General features: G+C 45.1%; 1 protein-coding gene and 2 long non-coding RNA genes across 3 annotated transcripts; 1 reads left to right on the top strand and 2 right to left on the bottom strand.

Annotated features, from left to right (window-relative positions):
- Positions 1-884: 884 nt before the first annotated feature.
- Positions 885-17579, bottom strand: pitpnc1a (phosphatidylinositol transfer protein cytoplasmic 1a). Its single transcript, XM_088358461.1, has 9 exons — positions 17167-17579; positions 6830-6978; positions 6248-6336; positions 5810-5817; positions 4443-4514; positions 2998-3093; positions 2117-2272; positions 1884-1947; positions 885-1815 (listed from the first exon to the last, which is right to left on the bottom strand). The coding sequence occupies exons 1-9, from the start codon at positions 17212-17214 to the stop codon at positions 1502-1504; spliced, it is 996 nt and encodes a 331-aa protein (XP_088214587.1). The 5' UTR covers positions 17215-17579; the 3' UTR covers positions 885-1501.
- LOC148383715 (uncharacterized) lies at positions 3135-5713 on the top strand. Its single transcript, XR_015853493.1, has 3 exons — positions 3135-3410; positions 3491-3559; positions 5102-5713. It is a non-coding gene; the product is annotated as an uncharacterized LOC148383715 (long non-coding RNA).
- Positions 17580-17956: 377 nt separating the features above from the next.
- On the bottom strand, positions 17957-21208 carry LOC148383713 (uncharacterized). The gene is made up of 3 exons (XR_015853481.1): positions 21005-21208; positions 20832-20921; positions 17957-19287 (listed from the first exon to the last, which is right to left on the bottom strand). It is a non-coding gene; the product is annotated as an uncharacterized LOC148383713 (long non-coding RNA).

Below are 21208 nucleotides of genomic sequence, written 5' to 3'. Positions count from 1 at the left end.
TCTATTCAGTGAACTCGTCTTCATTTATTCCCAACACTGATTTATTGTTTTTGTTGTATTAGCGCATCAAAAATGTATTACGAATAACAAGTCATTCATTTGAATGCAACACGATTTTATTTCTTTGACTTTACACAATAGAACAGAACGAGTCGAACGTGATTCAAAAGGATTAAAGCAGTAAAAGTACACCGAAAAGTTGGCATCACATCACGTGGGGAAAAACATCTAACAATTTACCCAAATTCGAAAGTCATGCAAGCGAAGCACACTGTGGCTTAACGTTATGAGCACGCGCACTAAACAGGCAGCTCGTGCACAACAGTCGGTTAGCGTGGAGGCACCGGGTGACATCGTGTCTTGTTTAGACTGCGAGGCCCTCGCGTGTTGGAAAGGCGAACCGCGCTCAGCGTGCGCTTTTCAGCTGTTGATTTTAATGTCAGCAGTCCATTAAAATGCAGTGAGCACTCCCATACACAATCTGCTGGTGACCACAGCTCACGGTCAGATGCTCACACTGACTCGCTGATGTCATGCGTGACCCCAGACGGCCCCACCTTCTAAAGGCACGTGCATGGACACAGACGCTACAATATGTACAGTATTTTTTTAATGAATTTTACACCAGCAGTTATTTGTGTGTGTGCGTGAGTGTGTTATATTTACAATGTGTTTAAAATGTTCAAGTGTACGGAAGTAGTACCATCATTGTATTTTTTATTTTTTATTTTTAAATTTATCACAGAATTTGTGAGGTCTGTCCGGCACATATCCCTGGCAATAAAAGTAGTGCTTTGTCTTGTGGTACCTGGTTGCTGAGGAGCTACGCTAATGTGAGTTGCAAAGTTTCATTTAGACAAAGGTAATGCTTGATTCCAAACAAATATGTTCAAGTGAGCTTTATTTCTACAAAAGTGTGGCGCTTTGCTTGGTGTTGAGAAACTATGTTGAGGTGAGATGAGAGGCTTGAAAAAAGTAGTGCTTTGCAGGCATCTGGTAACATCTTGGTGCAGAGAAACCTTGCTAGCTAGCTATAGTGATTTGAAAGGTTCTATAAGTTTTTTAGGAGGTTTTGCACACTTCTGTTCGGTCCCGACTTCTTTGTGAATAGCGAGTCGTTCTCGGTATTTACAACTATTTTTTTACCCTCCAAAGTCAAGTGACACAGATGATGCCACTTCATCAGCAAAACAAGTCTCCACCGTAGTATATGCATCATGTGACTCCATCACAACATATGTGAGCATCCATACCCTGAGCTTGTCTCTGTGAGCCTTTTTATCTGTAATTTAATTTTGTGTGTGTGTAAGGAATGTATGCTACACTTAACGGGGCCAAGCGTGCCGAGCAGTGCTTTCTGGCTTTTGTGCCTCTGTCTCGGGAACCTCCGGGTTGTGCCGTCAGGTTTTGCGGCGGGTGCGGGAGCTAAGACCGCCGTCACGCCAAAACACGCCTTCAGCCCGCCGAGGGGCTCTGGCGGGGTCCGCTGGGCGGCGGTTCTTCATTCGGGCTGCGGGCCTGAGTTCCAAGAGAAGAAGCTGGGAAGTTTGAAGAGGGAATCGCGCCGGCTGTGCGGGTCGGGCAAGGTCAGGGTCTCTGGAGCTGACTTCTTGCGGGGGCGGTCCTTGGGCACAGCGAGAAACTCAGGTGCCTCGGTGGACAGAGGTGTGGATGGGGCGCTGTTGGGCCCGCCGCGGGCACTGGACGGCAGCGGCGTCTCGCTGATGGCGATGGCCGGCGGGAAGGTGCCCAGCTTCAGGTTCGTGGCTTCCTGCGTGGCGCGCTCGTACTCGCGCACCTCCTCCATGCTCATGTCTGCCGGCGGGGACACGTAACAATTGGGCTCGTTGTGTCATTTCTCAAGTGAAAGCTTTGCCACTCACCGATCCACTCGTCCACCCAGGCAAAGGCCTGCTTGTGTCCCAACAGCAGAACGTCTCGTATGACCTGAGCACAAACAAGACAGTTAAGCGGCCCTTCCTATGTATGACTCATTACACTTTCAAAGTACTTGACATCCAAAACATTTCGAGAGGTACGATGATTCATGAGTCCAGTATCTGGAAGCTTTTGTGGGTAGAGTATTTTTTTTTCTTGAAAATTTTGTCAGGCCGACCTTATGTACAAATTGCTCCACACGTGTCTGCAGGCCCCACACTTCAAATTTGACGCTGACCAGCTTGTAGGAGCACATGATGGGCTCCTGCGTGTCCATCCAGCCATTCTGCAGGAGGCCACGCTCCGTCTTCTTGGACTTGAAATAGCGCAAATCCTACGTGAGACGGGGACAAAAAAAAGCACACATCCATTCATTCGTCATTAAATAGCAACATTCTCTAAAGTGCCACAAGATGGCGCCAAAGCCCTGGTTCGTATTATAGTATCACTGGAAAGCAGGACCACCTGTGCGTGTAAAAGGCCAACATGCTCGACGGGTGGGCCCTCATTACGAAGTTGACGAGTATTAATGAGTGTTCCCTCTGGACTGGTTATGTTGTTGCGCTCATTTGTCTCGGGCTCTGCTCCGTCCCCACGGGGAACGCCGGCTGTGGCATGTAGCGCATGTCAGGCCTGCCGCGGACGCTAAGTGCCGATTTGCTGAAGGCCAAGTTATATAGGCTACGCTGGTTAAAGCTGCCCTGTCCTCTGAAAAACACGGCAGTTTTGAGTTCGCCAATCTCGAGAAGTCTGATAGTTGCTTAACCACTCCCAGGGGTTGTAAAGATAGAGCACAGCGTCGAATACTGACTAAATTCAAGAAAATTGTTGGCTTGACACAAATCTCGTGTCACTAATAGAAAAGTTGTGCTTTGGCGCCATCTTGTGGGTGCTTCAGAACGAGCACAAACAGTAAATAATGCAACTTTACCTCGTCACCTTTTCCCCATATTTTTATTTATTTTTTTTACTTTAATTACCTCATTTCCCCAAAGACCTCAAAATTCGCTCTTTTTTATTTTGGACGGAACGTTGGGCGACAAAAGGTAACATGATCACCTCTGAATCCTTGTAGTGACGTTCCGGAACCTCATCATAGGCGATGTCCAGGAAACACACCTCCGTTTCCTCATCTCGGGGCTCGCTGCAAAATATCTGCATAGGAAGGCACAACTCAAACAAGTTCTTAATTGATCATCACGTAAGCAATCAGACGGCAGAGAAAGAAGGCGGGACCGTGGAATCCTCAATCATTTGCTCATTGCAGCTCAGAGGAGCTGTCGTAAAGACGACTTTTTGAGTTTCTTGGGCGGTTATTGAATTCCGGTCAATAATGCGAGCGAAAAAACAAGAATTGGAAAGTGCTCCACTTCTCTAAGTTGTTGTTTGAGCGTGCACGGGTACATTCTGCACAGCTGCATTCTGCACTCACGTGGGGCCAGCCAGGTTGACAGCGTCGGCCTATTGGCCGGGTAAGTTGTTTGCCTCTCGTGTTTTAATTGAACGTACATTACAAACTAATGCAACAACCAACTTTCGTTTTTATCACCAGTACTCCTTTCAGAAAGAAGCCATGCTAGCAACGTAGTAGACAAATGGAGCAGCCAATATAGTGCGGGAAGTAAGACTTTTTTTTCCCTCTCACTTTTGACAGAGTGGTTTCACACAGTGCTTATTAAATTATATTGTCACGTGAAACCGTTTGAATTCAGACTGCCAAACTTGAGAATTGGGCTGAGGTGGTCAAACTAGAACCCTCGCTCACGCTCAAATGAACTGTCGACTGATTGGTGAGACTGCAATACCCAGTGTTGCCCACTGGGTGGTGCTGTAGCCTCTTATTACAATTTAGGCTCAGAATTGCGTAATAATGTGCCCTTAAAATAACACCAGAAACAACAAAAGCATCTTACACTACGTATTCGAGTGAAAAGTGACTAAAGTACTCGCGTACTCATTACTTAAGTTGAAGTGCAGATACTTGCTAGACTCCAGAACACGTAGAAATATTGTACTTAAAAAATGTACTGTGAATGAAGTATTTGTACTTAGTTACTTACAAGACTATGAAAAACAAAATACTGTTTTTTTTTTTGTTTTTTTTTTGCCGGGTGCGTAAATGATTAAAACACAATGGTGTACTTGTCAAATCCCAAAAGAAATGAAAGGTTGGCACATGCGAGAGCTGCCACTCATCTTCTCCACTTTTCCAATCCCCATTTATGATTAAATTAGTGTTCCCGTCCTGCCGTTCACATCATGGTCCATTTCACGTTCACCTTCAGACACTCAACCAGCTCAAGTTGGCACTCCAATTTCAAGCCGCTCTCCCCCGCTTGTTCTCCCAGGCCATCACTGCCTGCTCTCGCTAATGCACTTCGCACCGAATAAAGTCCTCACGAAGCTGCTTTTACGGAATAAGATAGCAGCCAATATGAGGAGAAAAGGCACAATGGTGGAACAATGAGCAAGATCACGCAAGCGTTGCACAGCTTTCTACTCACGTTATCGTTGTTCCCCTTGTTGTCCTCATATTTGCTCACTATGTGGATGGAGAACTTGGGCAGGAAGGAGCACTAGCCACACACAAACAATTAAAATTTGAACACCACCAAGTCACACCTAAAAAAATCAAGTAGCTCCTCAAGTAACGCCATCACGACCTACATTCAAATACATAAGGCAGGGGTGTCAAACTCATTTTTTTCGCGGGCCGCATTGTAGTCATAGCTTCTTTCGGAGGGCCAATATGACTTTCAACCCAAATAAATGAATGAGCACCTCATATTATAAACAGTAAAAGCTACAAAACAAACTGACAAATAACTCGTTTTCAAATCAGACGAGTAAAAACTGGTCAAATATTTAGAAAATATATATATTATTAAAAGTGAAGACAATTTGCAATTCTAGTAATGACACACGAATTTGATGCGCAATTTGTCTTCGCGGACCACATAAAATGATGTGGCGGGCCGTATCTGGACCCCGGGCCTTGAGTTTGACACATGTGGCATAAGGTATAGTTGGCCTAAGAACTCATCAAAAACATGACAAAAAGCAAATTTGCATGTATTTCTCGGTTTCTTGCTGAAAAGCTTTTTCATAAACCCGTCCAATGGAAAACAAATAATTGCATGACAACTTGTATTTGATGATACAGACTCAAGCATTCTTCACATCAACCCAAGCCACTCAAGCTTTAATGAGCAGCCCCAAAACACTTGACTAATCCATCAGGAACCCTCGGCGGACACGGCAGACCTCTGCCAACATCAACTTTAATTACAACATTTAGTTTTTCTTTTTTTTTTTGCATTGAGTCTTTGGAGCAAAGTGTAAACACTGAGCGTATGTCTCCACTTCCGCCGTTCACGAGTCTCCTGGATATAATTCCCATGGATTTTGGTGTAAACCAATCAGTAAAAAGCTCAACTTGTGATTTTTTTTTTCTCCCTATTGATGTGTTTGGACTGCCTTCAATGGGCCATCTGAAGTCATTAGCGCTTCATCTCAGCTCCAATCAATTAACAAGTTCGCTGAGAGGGGTTGACGGCTGGAATGTCTTGACTGTGAAATGCACTTTATTGGTGCTGAGTGCAGATTTGGGCCTTCGAAAACATGAAAAATGAATTTATATTTGCTCCCAAGGTTTTTGCACTTGGTGTTGAGTTGGCTCTTCAGCCATCTGTAATTCAGATGCATTGAGAAATGCGACGTCTGCACATCATATGCCATGATCGGAATCTGGAATATGTATGTGTACTTGTTGACTTGCCACCACTGTTGCTGTTTGATGTCATGCACTAGAAGCGTCATTAAAAGCAACACGGACATTTCCATGTGTGCAGTTATGTGTGAAAGTACTCACTGTGTACTCTGATCAAATTCCCAGCAGTGGTTGTCGGTGTAATGGACAGAATGTGCGAAGTGGGGGGTCAGGCAGGAGGTAGAGAACAAAGGAATAAATAAAATCAGCGTGAATGATAGAGAAAAACAGCATTTGGTCAAAATTAATTTAAAAAAACGTGGATTTGGTGTGCGGAGCGCACGGAAGCAATTTTATGGCAGCCGCACGCGAGGCCACACTCGCATCCGCGTGGGGCTAATCAAAGTTCACCTTTTACGGTGTGCCAAGTCAACTGTATTTTTGCAGGCTGACATTTCAATCCTTGAAGCATACAAGACTACTTTGATGGGATTTGGGATTGGACTGATTGCACCTTTTTATTCATACTATGCAGGGCCGAAAAAGACACGAGTGCAATTTTTTTTCTTTTTGTTTTGATGGCAAGTCACCGGAGCTTACCGGTGATGGTGTACGGGTAGTAGTTCCAAGCCTTCTCTGTCACGTAGAAAATCTTGGGCACCACTGCTCGGGCCCAGCTCGGCAGCTTGCTGCAAGACACAAAACGTCAACAGGGAAGCAAACATTTCAGCAGGTGTCCATTTTATTTTTCTGTTGGAACAAAATGAATCTTGGCTGCACTGCTTCTAGTAAGGCGACGTGGCTGTTGTATGTTTTTGGGCCTCCATGTGTTGCCATGCCAACCGACTCTGCCCTGAGCCTTTAGAATCCCTTTTGCTGGCCCAACAACCTCCACTACATTAGCAAAAGGATGTTTTTTCTTTGACCAATCAGCTTTCAAATTTGCCTTGACAGAACCAAAGCGCCTTCCCTCGATGATGTAGGCTGACTGTCCTCTGATTGGTTGGCTGTTCAGCGAGAAAATGACCGCAGCGTGTTGTTTGTGGGTTAACAATACACCTGGCACTTTAAAGTCTTGAGAATAGCACAAGTGGAAGCGAATATGAAGGTAAGTGTGCGATTGTGCGGTCGTCGGCAAATACATACAACAAACAAAATCAATAGGAGAGGAAGGGGCCTCACTTGTTGAGGTAGATGCGTTTCTCGGTGAACTGGCCTGAGCCATGCTCGGGGTCCTCGAAGGGCTCATTCTGCACCACCTCCACCCCCTCGCCGCGTTCGCTCTGTTCGTGGCTGTGCTTACTGATCATGTACAGCTGCCCGATGCGGTACTGAAAGACAGGATAATCACAATTACGCAATGAAGGTCTTCCTTGTGATATGAGCGAATTACGTCTGATTCAAACTGAAACGAAGCAAAAAGTTCTTGTCCAATACAGTGTTAGCCTAGTAGCCAGGCTTAGACTGGAGTCGGATGGGCCGGCTAGTTCCGCGTGAGCATCTGGATGTGAGCTGTGGCCTACAGCTGTTCCTTGAGAGGATTCTCATTTTTGTGTTTGACTTTTTGTCCTGTTCATTCAACTCGTGAAAGTGGATGTGCCCCCCAAAAAGTTGTTTGTCGAGGTATGGCAGTAATTTTAGAGCAGTCGTGAAGCGACAGTGGTGGAACCATTTGAACCTGCTGCCACCGGGGCCAACGCAGCGGAGCAAAGCAAAGCCGTGCAGATTAGCAGCTGTCTGCTGCGTGATGACAAAGCGGCCAATCCTGAATTAGTACCAGACTCCTCAATTGTAAGCTTGATTTGGCCGAGCCCTCTCGCCTTTCATTCATCACTCAACCGACCCACTTGGCCCCGTGACAGATTCGTACGGGAACTCTCGGCAGGTCGGAAGACCGCGGCAGGCAACAACTATTTTCCATACATTTGGCGCAAGTGTTGCGGTGAGAGGGAGAATTCGGATTTGTCGTACGCCTATTTCCAGGTCTGAGAAATGGATACGGTGCTTGCGTTGACTTCTGACACTCAGCGGGAATGCGCGGTGGCTTATATGCAGGCACATTTCGAGCGCCAACGGCGGAATTGCTTTGTTAAGCTCATGGAAAAAAGACTTGCAGTAAAGTACGGGACCCCCTCCCCGCGAGGAGGGTGGCTGTGAAGTTAGCTTGTGACTGCACAACGACAACAAGCCGGGAACGTGTTATTGCGTGACGGAAAATCAATCCGGCCAAGGAGCCCTGGGGCGCAAGTTTGTATGTCACAATGCCGGTCGCAATTTTCCGTCTGACTGTCAGGTGAGGAAAGGGAAGCGGGAATTTGGAAGGGGCTTCGTTTCTCACCGAGCAGCTGTTGGTGCGCCGCGTCATTTTTCACTGGGGATGACATAGAAGGCGTGATTAAAAAAAGAAGCTTGTTTGCTGTCACTCTAGTACACGTTAGCATTAGCATAGCCGCAATGGCAAGACAAGCAGTGGAAAGCATTCATGTAGGTGACGACATGAAGAAACATTTTCAGATCGTTTTCCCTTTGGTTTCATTTGTTATACAGAATTAATGTGCACATTTGTTATCTGGGCTTCTTCCTCTCTCTGCATAATTGGATGAAGAAGTGGCTGTGTTTGGAGCACACTCAACATGTTGTTATCATCACTCTCACCTTCTCTGGGAAGATACAAGAGGCCCTTGGCAGGATTTCAATATGACGCAAACGAGTCAAGATGTTGCTCTGACACACTAAAGCAAAATACACTCACGTCATTTCGGCTTTCTTGTAGCAAACCGTACTTCTCTTTGTACATAATGCTTGATGTATGTAGATGTGGCGTTTGCGCCGTTGTGAGAGGAAATGCAGCCCAGTTTTTAGTGTCTCAGCACCAAGCGTTACCGTTACGCTTGGCTGAATTTTTGTTGTGCGCGCGCCATGATCGATAGGCCTCACCTCGCAGAAATGGCGAGCGAAAATGCAGATGAGGTCCGTAAACAACCCCGGTGACAATGTGATAATTAAAATGATTGGCCTGTGTGATGGTCGCTATGGTAACGGTCAAATGTGGCACTCCGTGGGAAGCCATGTATTTTTCAATTCAAACGCAAGGCGAGCCGTCATGGGAACATCAAACGGATCGGCTGGCGTGTTGCGGCGCCGCTGCCGTGGCAAAACGCACTCAAAGACGACGGCAAGACAAAGACGCCGAGCCTATTTATGGGATCAAAGCCTCGTCTTTTCTGCCACTGAGGCAGGCTGAGGAGATGGGGACGACGTGCTGGTCATTGTGCCGCAGCCAAGGAGTGCGTTAGTGTCAGCGCACACACACTTCCTGTACAAAGGCAGTCGTGGGCACCGTGCTAAATGGAATTAAAATTCTGCGTAATTGCTGGTTTGAACGGGGCGTACTCTTCGAGAAGTGAGAGATGCGTGATGTTATGTGCAAATTGTAGGGGTGGCTCGTACAAAATGCTTGGTTATTTCCCTTTGGGACATGTTGCAGGTAGGCGAGTTTAATCGTCTGTAACTTCGTCAGATATCAAATGGCTGCTCTTGAATTACCGCTTGACTCGGCACCAAAAAAAACCCAACAGACCAACGCACGCCCTTTTTGTTGTATGTAACGAAAGCAGCTAGCATCACAAAGAACTGCAAACATGAAAACAGTCCTCGCTTAAATAATGTTCCCTATCAGCCATCATGCAGAGCCGAGTCGGTTCACTCTGTAATAAACGACATTGTGCTCCAGGCGGCTTGAGAGATTCGAGGTTCCAACGGGGCGCCGCTGCCATAAATAAATGTGTAAACAGGAGGATGCATCCCAAAAAAAAAAATCTGAGCTGGGCTCATAACAGGAAGCAAGTCAAGTGTGCAACCTTGTGAGTGACACGAAAGATATTCTGGGCTTCATTGAGGAAAATCTTTGGAGAGAAGCTTTGAAATACAACAGCAAGAGCGTTAAGAGAGCACAGTCGAGGCCAAAAGCGCAAATTGGTTAACCAGTTTGTTGTTGTTGTTGCGCAGTCCCAAACACATGAAAGTGGACTTGTGACCTTTCTGTTTGTTATTGACAAAAATGAAATAGTTTTCCACATGGTTCCCTCCCTGAGGGAAACAAAACTTGCTTGGCAGGCCAGGCCAAGTAAAGCACCACATTAGCCTGCTAGCATCAAGCACAACAAGAACATGCCCTTGGCTATTTGTGGACCGTCGTAAGACTCGGTGAGGCAGCTTCATACCACGTCACTCCGAAGCGCGGGACCTTCTCTCCCCAAGGAGCTTCCGTGTGTCTCCTTTGCTGGATCAGCACAAGCCCAAATGTCGCCGCTGTCGAGAGCCAGCGCACGGCCGACTGAGTTTGTACCATTCAGCAAAAAAGCAGAGCTCCCTGGAATAGTTTGATTCTATCGGATTGGGCCGCATGCGCATTGGAGAGGGAGGGGGACGTCGGGAGGGGGCGGTGGTGCTCTGGCAGCAAGGAGACAAGCTGCCTTTTCTCTTTTTCGCTCAAGCACTCGATTAGAAGCTCAATCCAAGAGGAACGAAGCTGTCAAAACATACGCAAGGCCGTTTTAGTCGTGCGCAAATAGGAAGCTCTGACTCGTGGATGATCACTTGAATTAAAACACTTCTCAAAAGCATCTCAACGAAGTCATGCTGGTGGCAAAGCAGAAGATGATTGATGGAAAGAAAATTATTTTCAGAGAAGAGAGATTCACACCATGTATTCACAATCATATATTTGTTATCCTCTGCCGAGAATGACTCATATTAGTGCCGTATTGATGAGCTGAGAGGAGTTGAGATGTCTCAATGGTATCCAGTTGAATTTTTTTATTCTATTTATTGAGATTCTAGGTGTTTATGGGGTACAATACGATGTAGTCTTATTTTATTTCGCCCCACAAGGTACGTAGATCTTTGTACTCTTTGTCCTTCCTCTCATGTTTTCACCCTGCATCTCTGCAGTGTCTGAGGTCACTCAACCGCCCATTGCATAACGTCAAAATCACTCACTACGGATCCTCACATCCTTTTTTTCTTTTTTTTTTTTAATTCCCCGCCTCGCGGCACACTGGGTGGCTTGCTTGAAAGGTGGAACGGGAGGGGGTTGAGGTTGAGAAGATCAGAAGGACTGTGAGAAGCGTAGCAAAAGGTAAAGCGCTGCGGAGGGAACAGGCAGATTGGGGAGCTATTACGTAAGGTGATATGACTTTTTTCGTCTCTTCCAGTATGGCAAAAGACATGTCTTCAGTCTTCCTTACCTGCCTTGGCTCATTTCTTTACGAATGGTGGAGGGGTAGAATTGCGCAATCCATCAAAAAGGGAAGAACGATTTTCTGTGTCCTTGCTCACATCCACACTTCTCACCAATTTCTCACAATCTTCTTTTTTTTTGTCTTCCAGTAACACGCTGAGAAAGATGGTACATACTTTGTCAGCACAAAGACGTGTTGGCTGATTTTTACATTTGCGGGAACTGTAAGCGAGGGTGAGACTGCATATTTCTGTTGTGTGTCTCATTTCTCATTTTTGCTACCTGCGGCCACCAAGTAGGTGACTCCGTTCGTCTTCGTGAGGCTCATTGAGCGTCTTGATAAACAAGACTCGCAGCCGGTTACATAAGCCTCGGTCACACTCGAGGCTGTTTTGCTTAAAGTTGAATTTCAACCCACTTGCTCCAGGGAGTCCATCTCATTGATTATGCATTTGGAGCGCACGGCCAACATCTCGCGTCTCCTGCTCGGACGAAAAGCGATGAGGCAAAGCCGAGAGATGCAGAAGAACAGAGGGGAGAAGGCGCAAACGCAAGCGTGCTAGCTAACTTTCATATCAGTCGGAGGCGTGTGAGGACTCGTAAAAGCCACACAAATGGTATTACACAACATTTTATAGATCAGTCTGGCGCTGGCCATGGAAACAACTTTCACACGTACACAAGTCCAGCAGTACCATTGACAAGATTTGACAAATTGAAATGAAGACTGCGTGAATCCATCTGTGCCTTTGAACAGACTTAGTCAAGCGCTCTGTGTTTGCATTTTACTTTCAGAGACGCATGAAAAATTAATGCAAGCACCCGCTCGAGCCGGTGTCGAGTGTGACGTGTCGGACAGCGATTGGAAGAGCCAAAGGCAACTTGGCAGATTTTCTCGCACATTATTATTATATCACAAACACAATTTCAATCACTTAAGGTGACGCATTCATTTGCGAGTAGTAAAAGTCAACTAGTCAAGTAGTCTGTCCAAGTCTCAATAACCAGAGCGCAAAACTTTTGTTCATTATCATTCCAAGTTGTCGTTCAGTCTCACTAATTAGCTATCGTGAATATTTTCAGCTGATGAAAATAGATCTGACGCACATTTACAAGCACAGCAATGTTGTCAGCAACATTACCCAAGTCAAGGTTACATACGTCCATGCATTCACGTACTGCTCTTCTTTTAAATCTTCATTTAAATGTGTAAGGCAGGCTAACTAACTGGAGCGACACTCATGCGGGGGTCATTGACCTTCCGTTTTGCATACAAGGTGTGCGGCACACGCAAGAACACTTCATCTTCAAGGAGGTCTCTTCATCAGTTGTGGGATGTTACCATAGCAACCTGGACACTGCAGTAGACAGGGAAACGTACTGTACATTGATTCTGCGGCCACACCGCTAACAGTCATGATAATTATTTCGGCTGTAGCAAGCCGAGGGCTCTAGAAATTTTTATTTTTAATTTGACGCTGGGGCCCAAAATAGTCCCTCCTCGCTGGTGCGTCATCGGCACATCGAAGGGGCTTCATTACAATTTCAATGACAGAGTTTCACCGGCGCACGCGCCGCTGTCGCTTACCAAGTCAAATCTCGTGCTTTGATTTTCTAAAGGTAACATTTAGATGGGTGCTTGATCCGCAACTGTCACGACTCGTCCCCGATTGTGTCATAGTTTTGTTCGTGTGTCTATGTGCTCGCCCCTCCCCTCCTGTGTGCCCATGATCAGTGTGATTATTCCCACCTGCCTCTCGTTACCTGTCGTGTATATAACTCCTGTCTGCCCCTCACTCTCTTTCGGATCGTCGATGTCGTCACGTTTGCTGTCCTTGTGGTTCCTGTCTGTTTCGAGTCTGTTTCCGTTTGCCATCCCTGTCGGTCAGTCTGTCATGTTATTAGTTTGCCAGTTCTCGTCTGTTTCCCTCGATACCTCGTTCCACTTCCCTTTTCCCTCAATAAACCCTGGTCCAAGCTGCACTTGGTCGCCCTGTTCCATGCTCCATCCGATTCGTGACAGCAACAAATTAAAAGCATCGCCAGGATGGCATCATAGTCAAATATTTTAAATACTTTTCCACAGTAGGAATATTGAAATAAAGAATTAGATCAACATTATTTCTTTCTTAACAAACTTTGGAGCACATCCAAAAGGGCTTCTTGGTAATTCTTAATTTAAAGCTGACAAGTATTCATGTTTAGTGCATGAAACTATTTGCTTGACTTGCTTTTTACTGTTGCCAGCCATTTGATACCGTTGTTGATTTGTATTCACATCGGCGGCACAAAAGCCGATTAGTGCAGTTGCGGGCGACAAAAATAAGACTCATCCAAAGAGATGAGACGTGATGACGGCCACTTGGGAGCACGTTTATGAGCGTGTTGACTTGTGCCTCGTCAGACCGAGCGCACAATGCGTCCGGATACATTGTGTTGGGCGCTCGCTGCGACGCGGCCAGCTGCTCCCCTCCCACGCCCCCCACCAGCTGTCCCGTAAGTCTGGCCGCCCCGCTTCTATTCTCAGCGGCGTCTTGTTTAGGCGGCGCAAAGTGCGGCTTGACGTGACGATAGATCACCGAGAGTTTCCTGTCGCGTGTTGTCGCCTTGACTTCCTGTTGCTGGCTGCCGCGCCACCTGCGTCTCCTCCGTCGTGTCTTGTGATGTCAGAGCCACCCGAGCGAGATTTGAGTCAGGCGGGTCGGTTAAAAAAATTCATTGTTAGGAACAGCAACCGTGCCAGGCAGGTTTTTGGGGTATTAAAGTGCCTTTAAAAAGTTTTGCTTAACGGCTAGCTGCTAGCCACCCGATGCTAAATCTAGTGACAGGGTTAACCCTACACCGAAGCAATGCGTCAAATTGCTTGTTTCCTCAGGCGTGGATGTGATGAGATGATGGAGGTGAGCTTTAGCGAATCATGACATGCTGTTGCACAGCCTCCAAAGGAATCTCGTCTTTATTCCTTGCTTTTGCGCTGCTCGGACAGAAAAAATGGGAAATGAGAGCAAGATAACAGAACACTGCAACATTGATAAGTAAATGTTACACAAAGCCTTGTCAAGGGAAATGCAGTTTGTGGGCCGGGCAGCAGATGGCAAATTTCAAGTGAATCCTGAGATCTTTGAGATCACAGCAGGAATGATTTATTCCGGCTTCGAGTGTGCGTGCGTGCGCAGCGTTGTCCTCACGGCTGCATGGGCACAAATTCAGTGAGTGAATTGCCAGCATGCCTGCACAACTAAGGTGAAAGTATCTGCTGTGAATGTTGCGACATCGGGAAGCTGATAAAAAGCAGGGCAGATCAATAACAAGTAGTGGCAACTTTCGAGGCCTGAAGGCTCAGGACGGTCGCCTTCATTTGTGATTAGCAGCCCTGTGGCCTTATTGATTCATGATTTTAATTCAAGAGAGACAAACATTGTGCTCGGACAGATTGTCACAACTCAATTTATGTTTATTAAAGCCATTCTTTCAAGTAAATGGCGGCAGGGAATGTTCATTTCCTTCAGACTGCCATTCTCATTTCTTCTGTGACTCGCTGACGAAAAACTGAGCTTATTCTGCGTCCTCGTTAAAACTTTTGATTCAGTCACCTGAGCAGAAATGTCCCGGCTTTAACTTTAGTCAGCTCCCTGATATTAATAGAAGCCGCTTTGACCCTTTGTGTTGCTGTTGTAGCGCCGACATGTCTGCCCCGCTGCCGAACTTGAGCACTCGCGCTCTGTCGCTAAGAAGCGGTACCTTGAGATAAACTAAAGCCATTCATCTGCAAACTTCCTTTTTGCTCCCGTCGTGCTTCCAATAATAAAGCATGATGCTGACCTCAGCATCTTTTGCTCTTTACTCACAGCTCCTTTCCTCGCCTGGTAGTTTACCATGCCAGTGATAGAAAACTCTCAACAAATGCTCTTTGACGAGCGGCTGTTTGGAAATGCTCTTCTACCAAAACGCAGGCAAATTTTGCTGACTAAGTCAGCCAGCATCGTACACGTGTCGACTCCCCAATGCCTCATCCTCTGACATCTGGCCTATCAACATTGAAACCATCTGGTTTGTGTGTGTGTATGTGCGCGTGTGTGTGTATGTGCGCGTGCGTGCGTGCGCGCGCGCGCGCAAGAGAGCAAAGTCACGAGCTACGTGACCTCCTGTGAGAACAATAAGGGAGCAGAAGTCACATTAGTCAGGCTGTAGAGCCAAAAGACAGCGGGAGACGGTAACGCAACCTTTTGGGTCGAGGCCCAGACACGGAGCATCTACATTTGTGCACACGCGAGCGAAAAACAAAACTCATCTAACACGACAAGATAATGTCACCTGCTGTTGCACAACATTGCAAAATGAATAATATCATCGCGGCCACAAAAATAAACAGCAAATACAATTTAAAGTCAGAAAAAAAACATTCAAATTAGCAGCCAATGCCAAGGCATATTAATGGTCTTTGTACCATTTTATTTTGACTATAAACTGCCATTTGAACAGGGTGTGTGTAGACTTTTTATATCCACTGTACATTTACAAGCCAAAAGCTAGTATTTGTTCCAGGAAATTATATTAATTTATTCTCAACATGTTTTCATTTAGAAGCATTTCTCTCTGTTAGATTTCTTCCAATATGTGAATGTGATTTCTATTTTTTTTTCCCATCCAATCATATCTCTCTGTGTTGCCATCAAAACTGTAACTGAAAAACTGTCTTCTTTAATCTTGGCTGCCTTCAGCTGCTCCGAGCACAGCTGTTATCTATCTGGCCGTTCTTGCTTCAAGTCGAGCTGTGATAAAGTAGCACGCCGTTAATTACAAATCTACAGCCGGACTCTGAGAAACCACTTAAAGCTTTAAAATGTTGCCATCAAGCAAGATTAGGATCAATAGACTTCAGGGAGAGGCTAGGAAGTATGGATGAGTTAAATTTCAAACTGCAGCCAATGTAAAGACAATCAAGCAAAGTAAACAGGCCCGCTAACGGCGCACTTTCAAGCTATTCCGCGAGCCGCTATGGCAACACGCTTATTTATAGTTGCAATGATTCCATAAGGTGGAAGGTTAGCTCGCGCCATAAACTGTTCAAACCTTTGGCCAACGCTGCGCTCGTCAAGGCTTTTGGGCTGGTGGCCCGATGAGCCAAGTTGGGGCGGTTCTGCCACAACTGGCACTGGACCACATTTTAAACAATACTTAGGGAAATTCACAATGATAAATCGTGGCACATCATATTTGTTTTGGAAATTTCTACTGGTGGTCCGGTCACATGGCGGCCATATTTATGTCCTGGTAGAGGAAACCATAGGCTGACTTTTAGGTGACAGTGAAATTTGTCATCATTGTCGTCATGGTGATTGTAAGGGAACAGGGAACAACTGATTGATTCCCAAAGCAGCTGTCGTTCTCCCATTCGACACTAGCTAACGACGACATTGAAGATTTTTAGATTGTGCAGTAAAAAAAAGTCTTTAGATCCGAAGTAAAACAAGTGCAACCCAGCTGAGGAAAAGTCACGTAAGCACGGTGCAGTCAGCCCAGATGCATTTCAAGCTAATATCAAACCGAATGATTCCAACACTGCTAAACTAAAAATAAAACAAATAAAAAAATACAACTTTGTGTATTTCAAACGGATATGCCTTTGAAACGCCCCCATTAGCTTAAATGCTAACACATAATGGAAAAAGCCAGCATCGACAGTTGCGGTGTTCTCAACCTTTAGGTCAGTGGTTCTTAACCTGGGTTCGATCGAACCCTAGGGGTTCGGTGAGTCGGCTTCAGGGGTTCGGCAGAGCTGGTATGTCATTGCCCCGCCCCGCCCGCGGATGGCCGAATACACCGGTAGCACCCCCAAAAAGAAGGGTTCGGTGAATGCACATATGAACCTGATGGGGTTCGGTACCTCCAAAAAGGTTAAGAACCACTGCTTTAGGAGATGAATATTTGAGCTGAAATAGGATTCATATAGTCTTTATCCTATGGGATACTTTATAATACTGCCCCCTAATGGCCAAGACTGGCAACATCACCAGAAGCACCACGATGAAATGAAGCAGGCAATCACTATACACAAACTGTTTAATTCTTCATATTGGAGTTTAATTGTGTCATTACAGTACGTTTCTACGAAGTAAATAAAATCAGCCTTTAGAGTGCCATTTTTCTAATGGGAAAAAAAAACCATAACATTTTTTGTTGTTTGGTAATGCGGGATAGGATTAGTTTATATGGAATAGAATGAAAAAAGTCAAGGTAACTGGTTTGTGGCTAATTCCAAATACATGTGCCTTACCTCCTCCACGGTGAGGGGCATGCAGATGCGGTACTCCTTCATCAGCATAGTCTTGACGACCCCAAATGCTCTTTCTCTCGTTTAAAAGCACACTTGCGTGTCACGCGTGGAGCTTCCAGCTAGTCTTTGCGTTCAAATCATTAATCGAGAGACATGACAGCCGTTTGCTTGCCCTCCTCCAAAGATGCTGCAAAGTTCACAGATGCCACCTTGCTTATTTAATCACTTTTGTGGTTCTCTCGCTTGGGATCCGTCGGAGTGGAAGTGGCAAGTTTCAAAGTGAGGCCAGTAAGCAGCGAAGAAGAAGCGAGCAATCGCAGAAGCCAACGGCGACTCGCAAGAACTCCGCTAGTCCGTTGGGTCCGCGCAGCTCCGTGCAGTCAAAGAACACGGCGGTCTGAATCGAAGCGACGCAGTCAAGTTGGAGATAGTGAGGAGACGGAACAGGAAGTAGGAAAGTGGGCATTTCCAAATAAAAACTTCCTAGCGCTTTTAAACGCTAGCTAAGACATTTTAACTCGTTTTAGAGTAGCGGTTTCCTTCATACGGTGGTTTAAGCCACACACGTCTAAATTTGTGGCTATATCTTAGTGGAGGGTGTATGTGACAGTCAATGAAATTTCATTTTGGAATTGGAGACAGGAAAATTGGATAGTGTTTATTTTTCACCAAACAGTAGCGCAGATAAGGCTTTATGACCTCAGTGATTTAAAAGTCACAAAAACGATTCTGAATTGAAAACACAACTTAAACAAATTCAATACATTCTGAGGAGGATTAAATCACATCACACGCTACCTGAACCTTAATCCTTAAAAAAATAAAAGAAATAATGTTACATAATTTTGTTTTTTTCGGTACTGTTCTTCAAAACACGCATTGCTAATAATGATTAAATGAATGTACATGATAACAATGATTCTTCTCAACAGCTGTGACATCGTTTGTGTGAAACGTAACTAATGGGAGCTGACCTTGGTCCTGAAATGTAGCCATAATTACCAATTAGATTTACATTTATAAAAAAAGGAAAGACGTAATGCATTTTCAAATAAATTGCTGGTATATACTGTGTGTTAACCATTAAAGTAAGAACTCATCTGAAATGACAGAACGCACTAACCTTCAAGAGTTCACATCAATCTAAATATTAATCAAATTCCACATGTTCCTTCGCTCTTATACTGAAGGTCGAAAATCTCATTTGTACTAAATGGAAGGTTGGACGCCAGGGTTGTTTTTCCATAATACCCCAACACAACAGGGGGGAATTTAAAACAAACTCAATGTATGTGCAATTACGTACAATTCTGGAAACAACTACTGCATATGCTTGTTATGATTAAATATGATTAAATATTAATTCTGACATTGCCCTCTCAATGTAAACATCGAAATTCACATTAGCCCTTTTAAAATATTGTTTGTACTTCTCCTTTACAATCGCAGATGTCACTCCAGAGCTGTTCTTCAATTGAATGGACACTTTCGAAACGTGTGTCACCTTATTGTGTTTGTTTGCTATTAAGCACGAGATAAAATGACATGCGTAGCATCAGATTTAAAAAAAAAAAAAAAAAAAAAAGACAATAAATTGAAGTGAGACTAATGGTTGAGTTTGGCGGTGAAGAAAGTAAGAGTAGTTGTGTTGTTGAATTGTGTAAATATTACCACTATCAGACGAGTAGTTCCCTTTTAACACGTCACAGTGTCAATAAAATATAAGAATCAATACGCTTGCTAAAAACAGCCCACCCCCTTGTCAGCCATCCAGGTCATGGTAACCCATCAAGCGTGGATTGATGCAACTGGAAAATGTTGAAAAGTAGTTAAGCCAATCACGCTATTAAGCTGACAATGTGATAAATACGCTTCTGGTGTTTATCAGTCTCAGAGTGGGTGGATGTTGTGATCTTTCAGTTTTCCTCAAACAAACGACACATTATGACCGGCTGGCTCTTTTTGCTATCGTCGATCGATCCATTCCAGCTTTGGACTTTGTGTTCTGCTTTGTTGGCCTTTGGACAGAATTCAAGCTGCAGCTTGTCCACAACGATCCGTTGCTAAGGTTACCCGTGCAGCCAACAGAACGCTTCGGTCGGTCGCCTCGTAAATGCGAATCTAGATGATTAAATTTGCACTTTGATTAGAAGAATTCAACCATCCTTATTAGGGGGAGTTTAAGTCTCTTCTATACACACTACTGCGTTCTGTACATGCAGTCCAGTAAACACATAAGCATGCGGATGGGGGATGCAAATGACATTTTGGCGATTTGAACACATGAGGGCGCCATGCTCTCAAATGTGCTACTGCTTTGATTTTTTTTTTTTTAAATAAAAATATTAGAAAAAAGAGTAATAATTGCTCAACTCATTTTCTGTGACTCCTTCTACTGTGGTACCTTGAGATTCAAGTTTAATTGTTATTTGATCTTTCCCTATTGAAATGAATGGAAATATGTTTGTAAAATGTTTATAAATATATATGTTTATAAAGTTTACAAAAACAGTGACACAATTAAATATAGTGTTAAGATTAAGCAGATTGCATTATACACTATTATTACGGAGTGCATTATGATTAATTCACTGAGACATGTTGAGGTATGTGGCACGGTGGAGCACTGGTTAGCACGTCCGCCTCACAGTTCAGAGGGTGCGGGTTCCTTGCGTGGAGTTTGCATGTTCTCCTCGCCTGCGTGGGTTTCCTCCTGGCACTCCGTTTTCCCCCCACTTCCCAAAAACATGAATGGTAGGCTAATTGAGCACTCCAAATTACCCGTAGGTGTGAGTGCGAGTCTGCAATTGGCTGGCAACCGGTTCAGGGTGTCCCCTGCCTACTGCCCGAAGACTGCTGAGAAAGGCTACACAGCACGCCCGCGACCCCCGTGGGGACAAGTATTACAAAAAATGGATGGCTGGATTGACAAATGCCCTCTGGTATCTCACTTGGCCACCAGAGGGCAGTATGAGACGTTAAAACAAATGAAAAAGTGTCTCACTCGCCAATTATTGTAAGCAACCAGTAAAGCAGGGGTCTCAAACTCGAGTTCTCGGGGCCTGCGTTCCTACATGTTTTCCAAGTTTCCCTCGTTAAACACACCTGATTCAATTATCTCCTGCGCAACGTGAGGATGAACTAATCATTTGAATCAGGTGTGTTTAACAAGGGAAACTTGGAAAACATGTAGGAATGCGGCCCCCGAGGACTGGAGTTTGAGACCCCTGCAGAAAAGTAACGTTGGTCGTTTTTTGCACAGCATAAAAAATATACAACTGTGTAGTGTTTGTGTTCAAATGCTGCTTTTCTTTAAAGCTGTTATACCACTGGGACCTTAATGTGTTAGCATTAGGCTAGCGCAAGGCAATCTTGTGTTTGTTTTCAAGACACAAAATTTGTTCTATGTTTAGTTGGACAGCAAACCCCCACAATATTTGCACTCGTCAATTTTTATATTTATAATGGGGGGTGAAATTGAATCAGACACACTGTCTGAATTAAAAAAAAATCTAAGTGCTGTATTCAGCGCTTCCGATGACTATGCAGCTGTGTGAGCATGTTGCGAAAAACGCAATTAAGCTAATCGCTTCAGCACATGTAATTGATACTTTTGATCATCGCTCTCCCACACACAGCATAGAAATGTTGCAAGATTTCCTCACTCAGTTGGCACGAGGCAATATCTCCAATTGCTGATTCCTGACCCCCGCGCTTCGATGATACTTGTCACGGTTTGGCCGGCGCATTCCGATCTGCTCGCGCACACACACACAAACAATCAAACAACGCGTTTGTCGGAGTTGGCGGCGGCGAGGAGAAGCGGTTGCTAAGAGACCTGCTTTCCTCCTTGCCTCTCCACATCATTGAGCTGGCCTTTAGCGTCCGTCCGTTCCCCACGGCCGCGCGGGAAGCGCCTCTTTTCTCAGCACGTTCCATAGCAGCGGGGACAAAATTAATAAGCGACCTTATTGGAAGCATCGGTCGCAAGGGGTGGCGGGGAGAGGGGGGTGACCCTCTGGTGGAAGGTGGCTGTGGCCGA

The sequence above is a fragment of the Syngnathus floridae genome, chromosome 17 (assembly GCF_059516105.1).
Source record: "Syngnathus floridae isolate MCC-2025c chromosome 17, RoL_Sflo_1.0, whole genome shotgun sequence".
NCBI classification, from domain to species: Eukaryota; Metazoa; Chordata; class Actinopteri; order Syngnathiformes; family Syngnathidae; genus Syngnathus; species Syngnathus floridae.
This window is presented reverse-complemented; position numbering and strand designations above follow the sequence as displayed.

Bases quoted from the DNA above. Each gene is read 5' to 3' on its own strand.
- pitpnc1a (XM_088358461.1), bottom strand. From the start codon at position 17,214: ATGCTGATGAAGGAGTACCGCATCTGCATGCCCCTCACCGTGGAGGAG. The intron at 6,337-6,829 runs GTGAGGCCCCTT...TGTGTCTTGCAG, and splicing joins AAACGCATCTACCTCAACAA to CAAGCTGCCGAGCTGGGCCC. The intron at 2,273-2,997 runs GTGATCATGTTA...CGTCTCACGTAG, and splicing joins GTCACTACAAGGATTCAGAG to GATTTGCGCTATTTCAAGTC.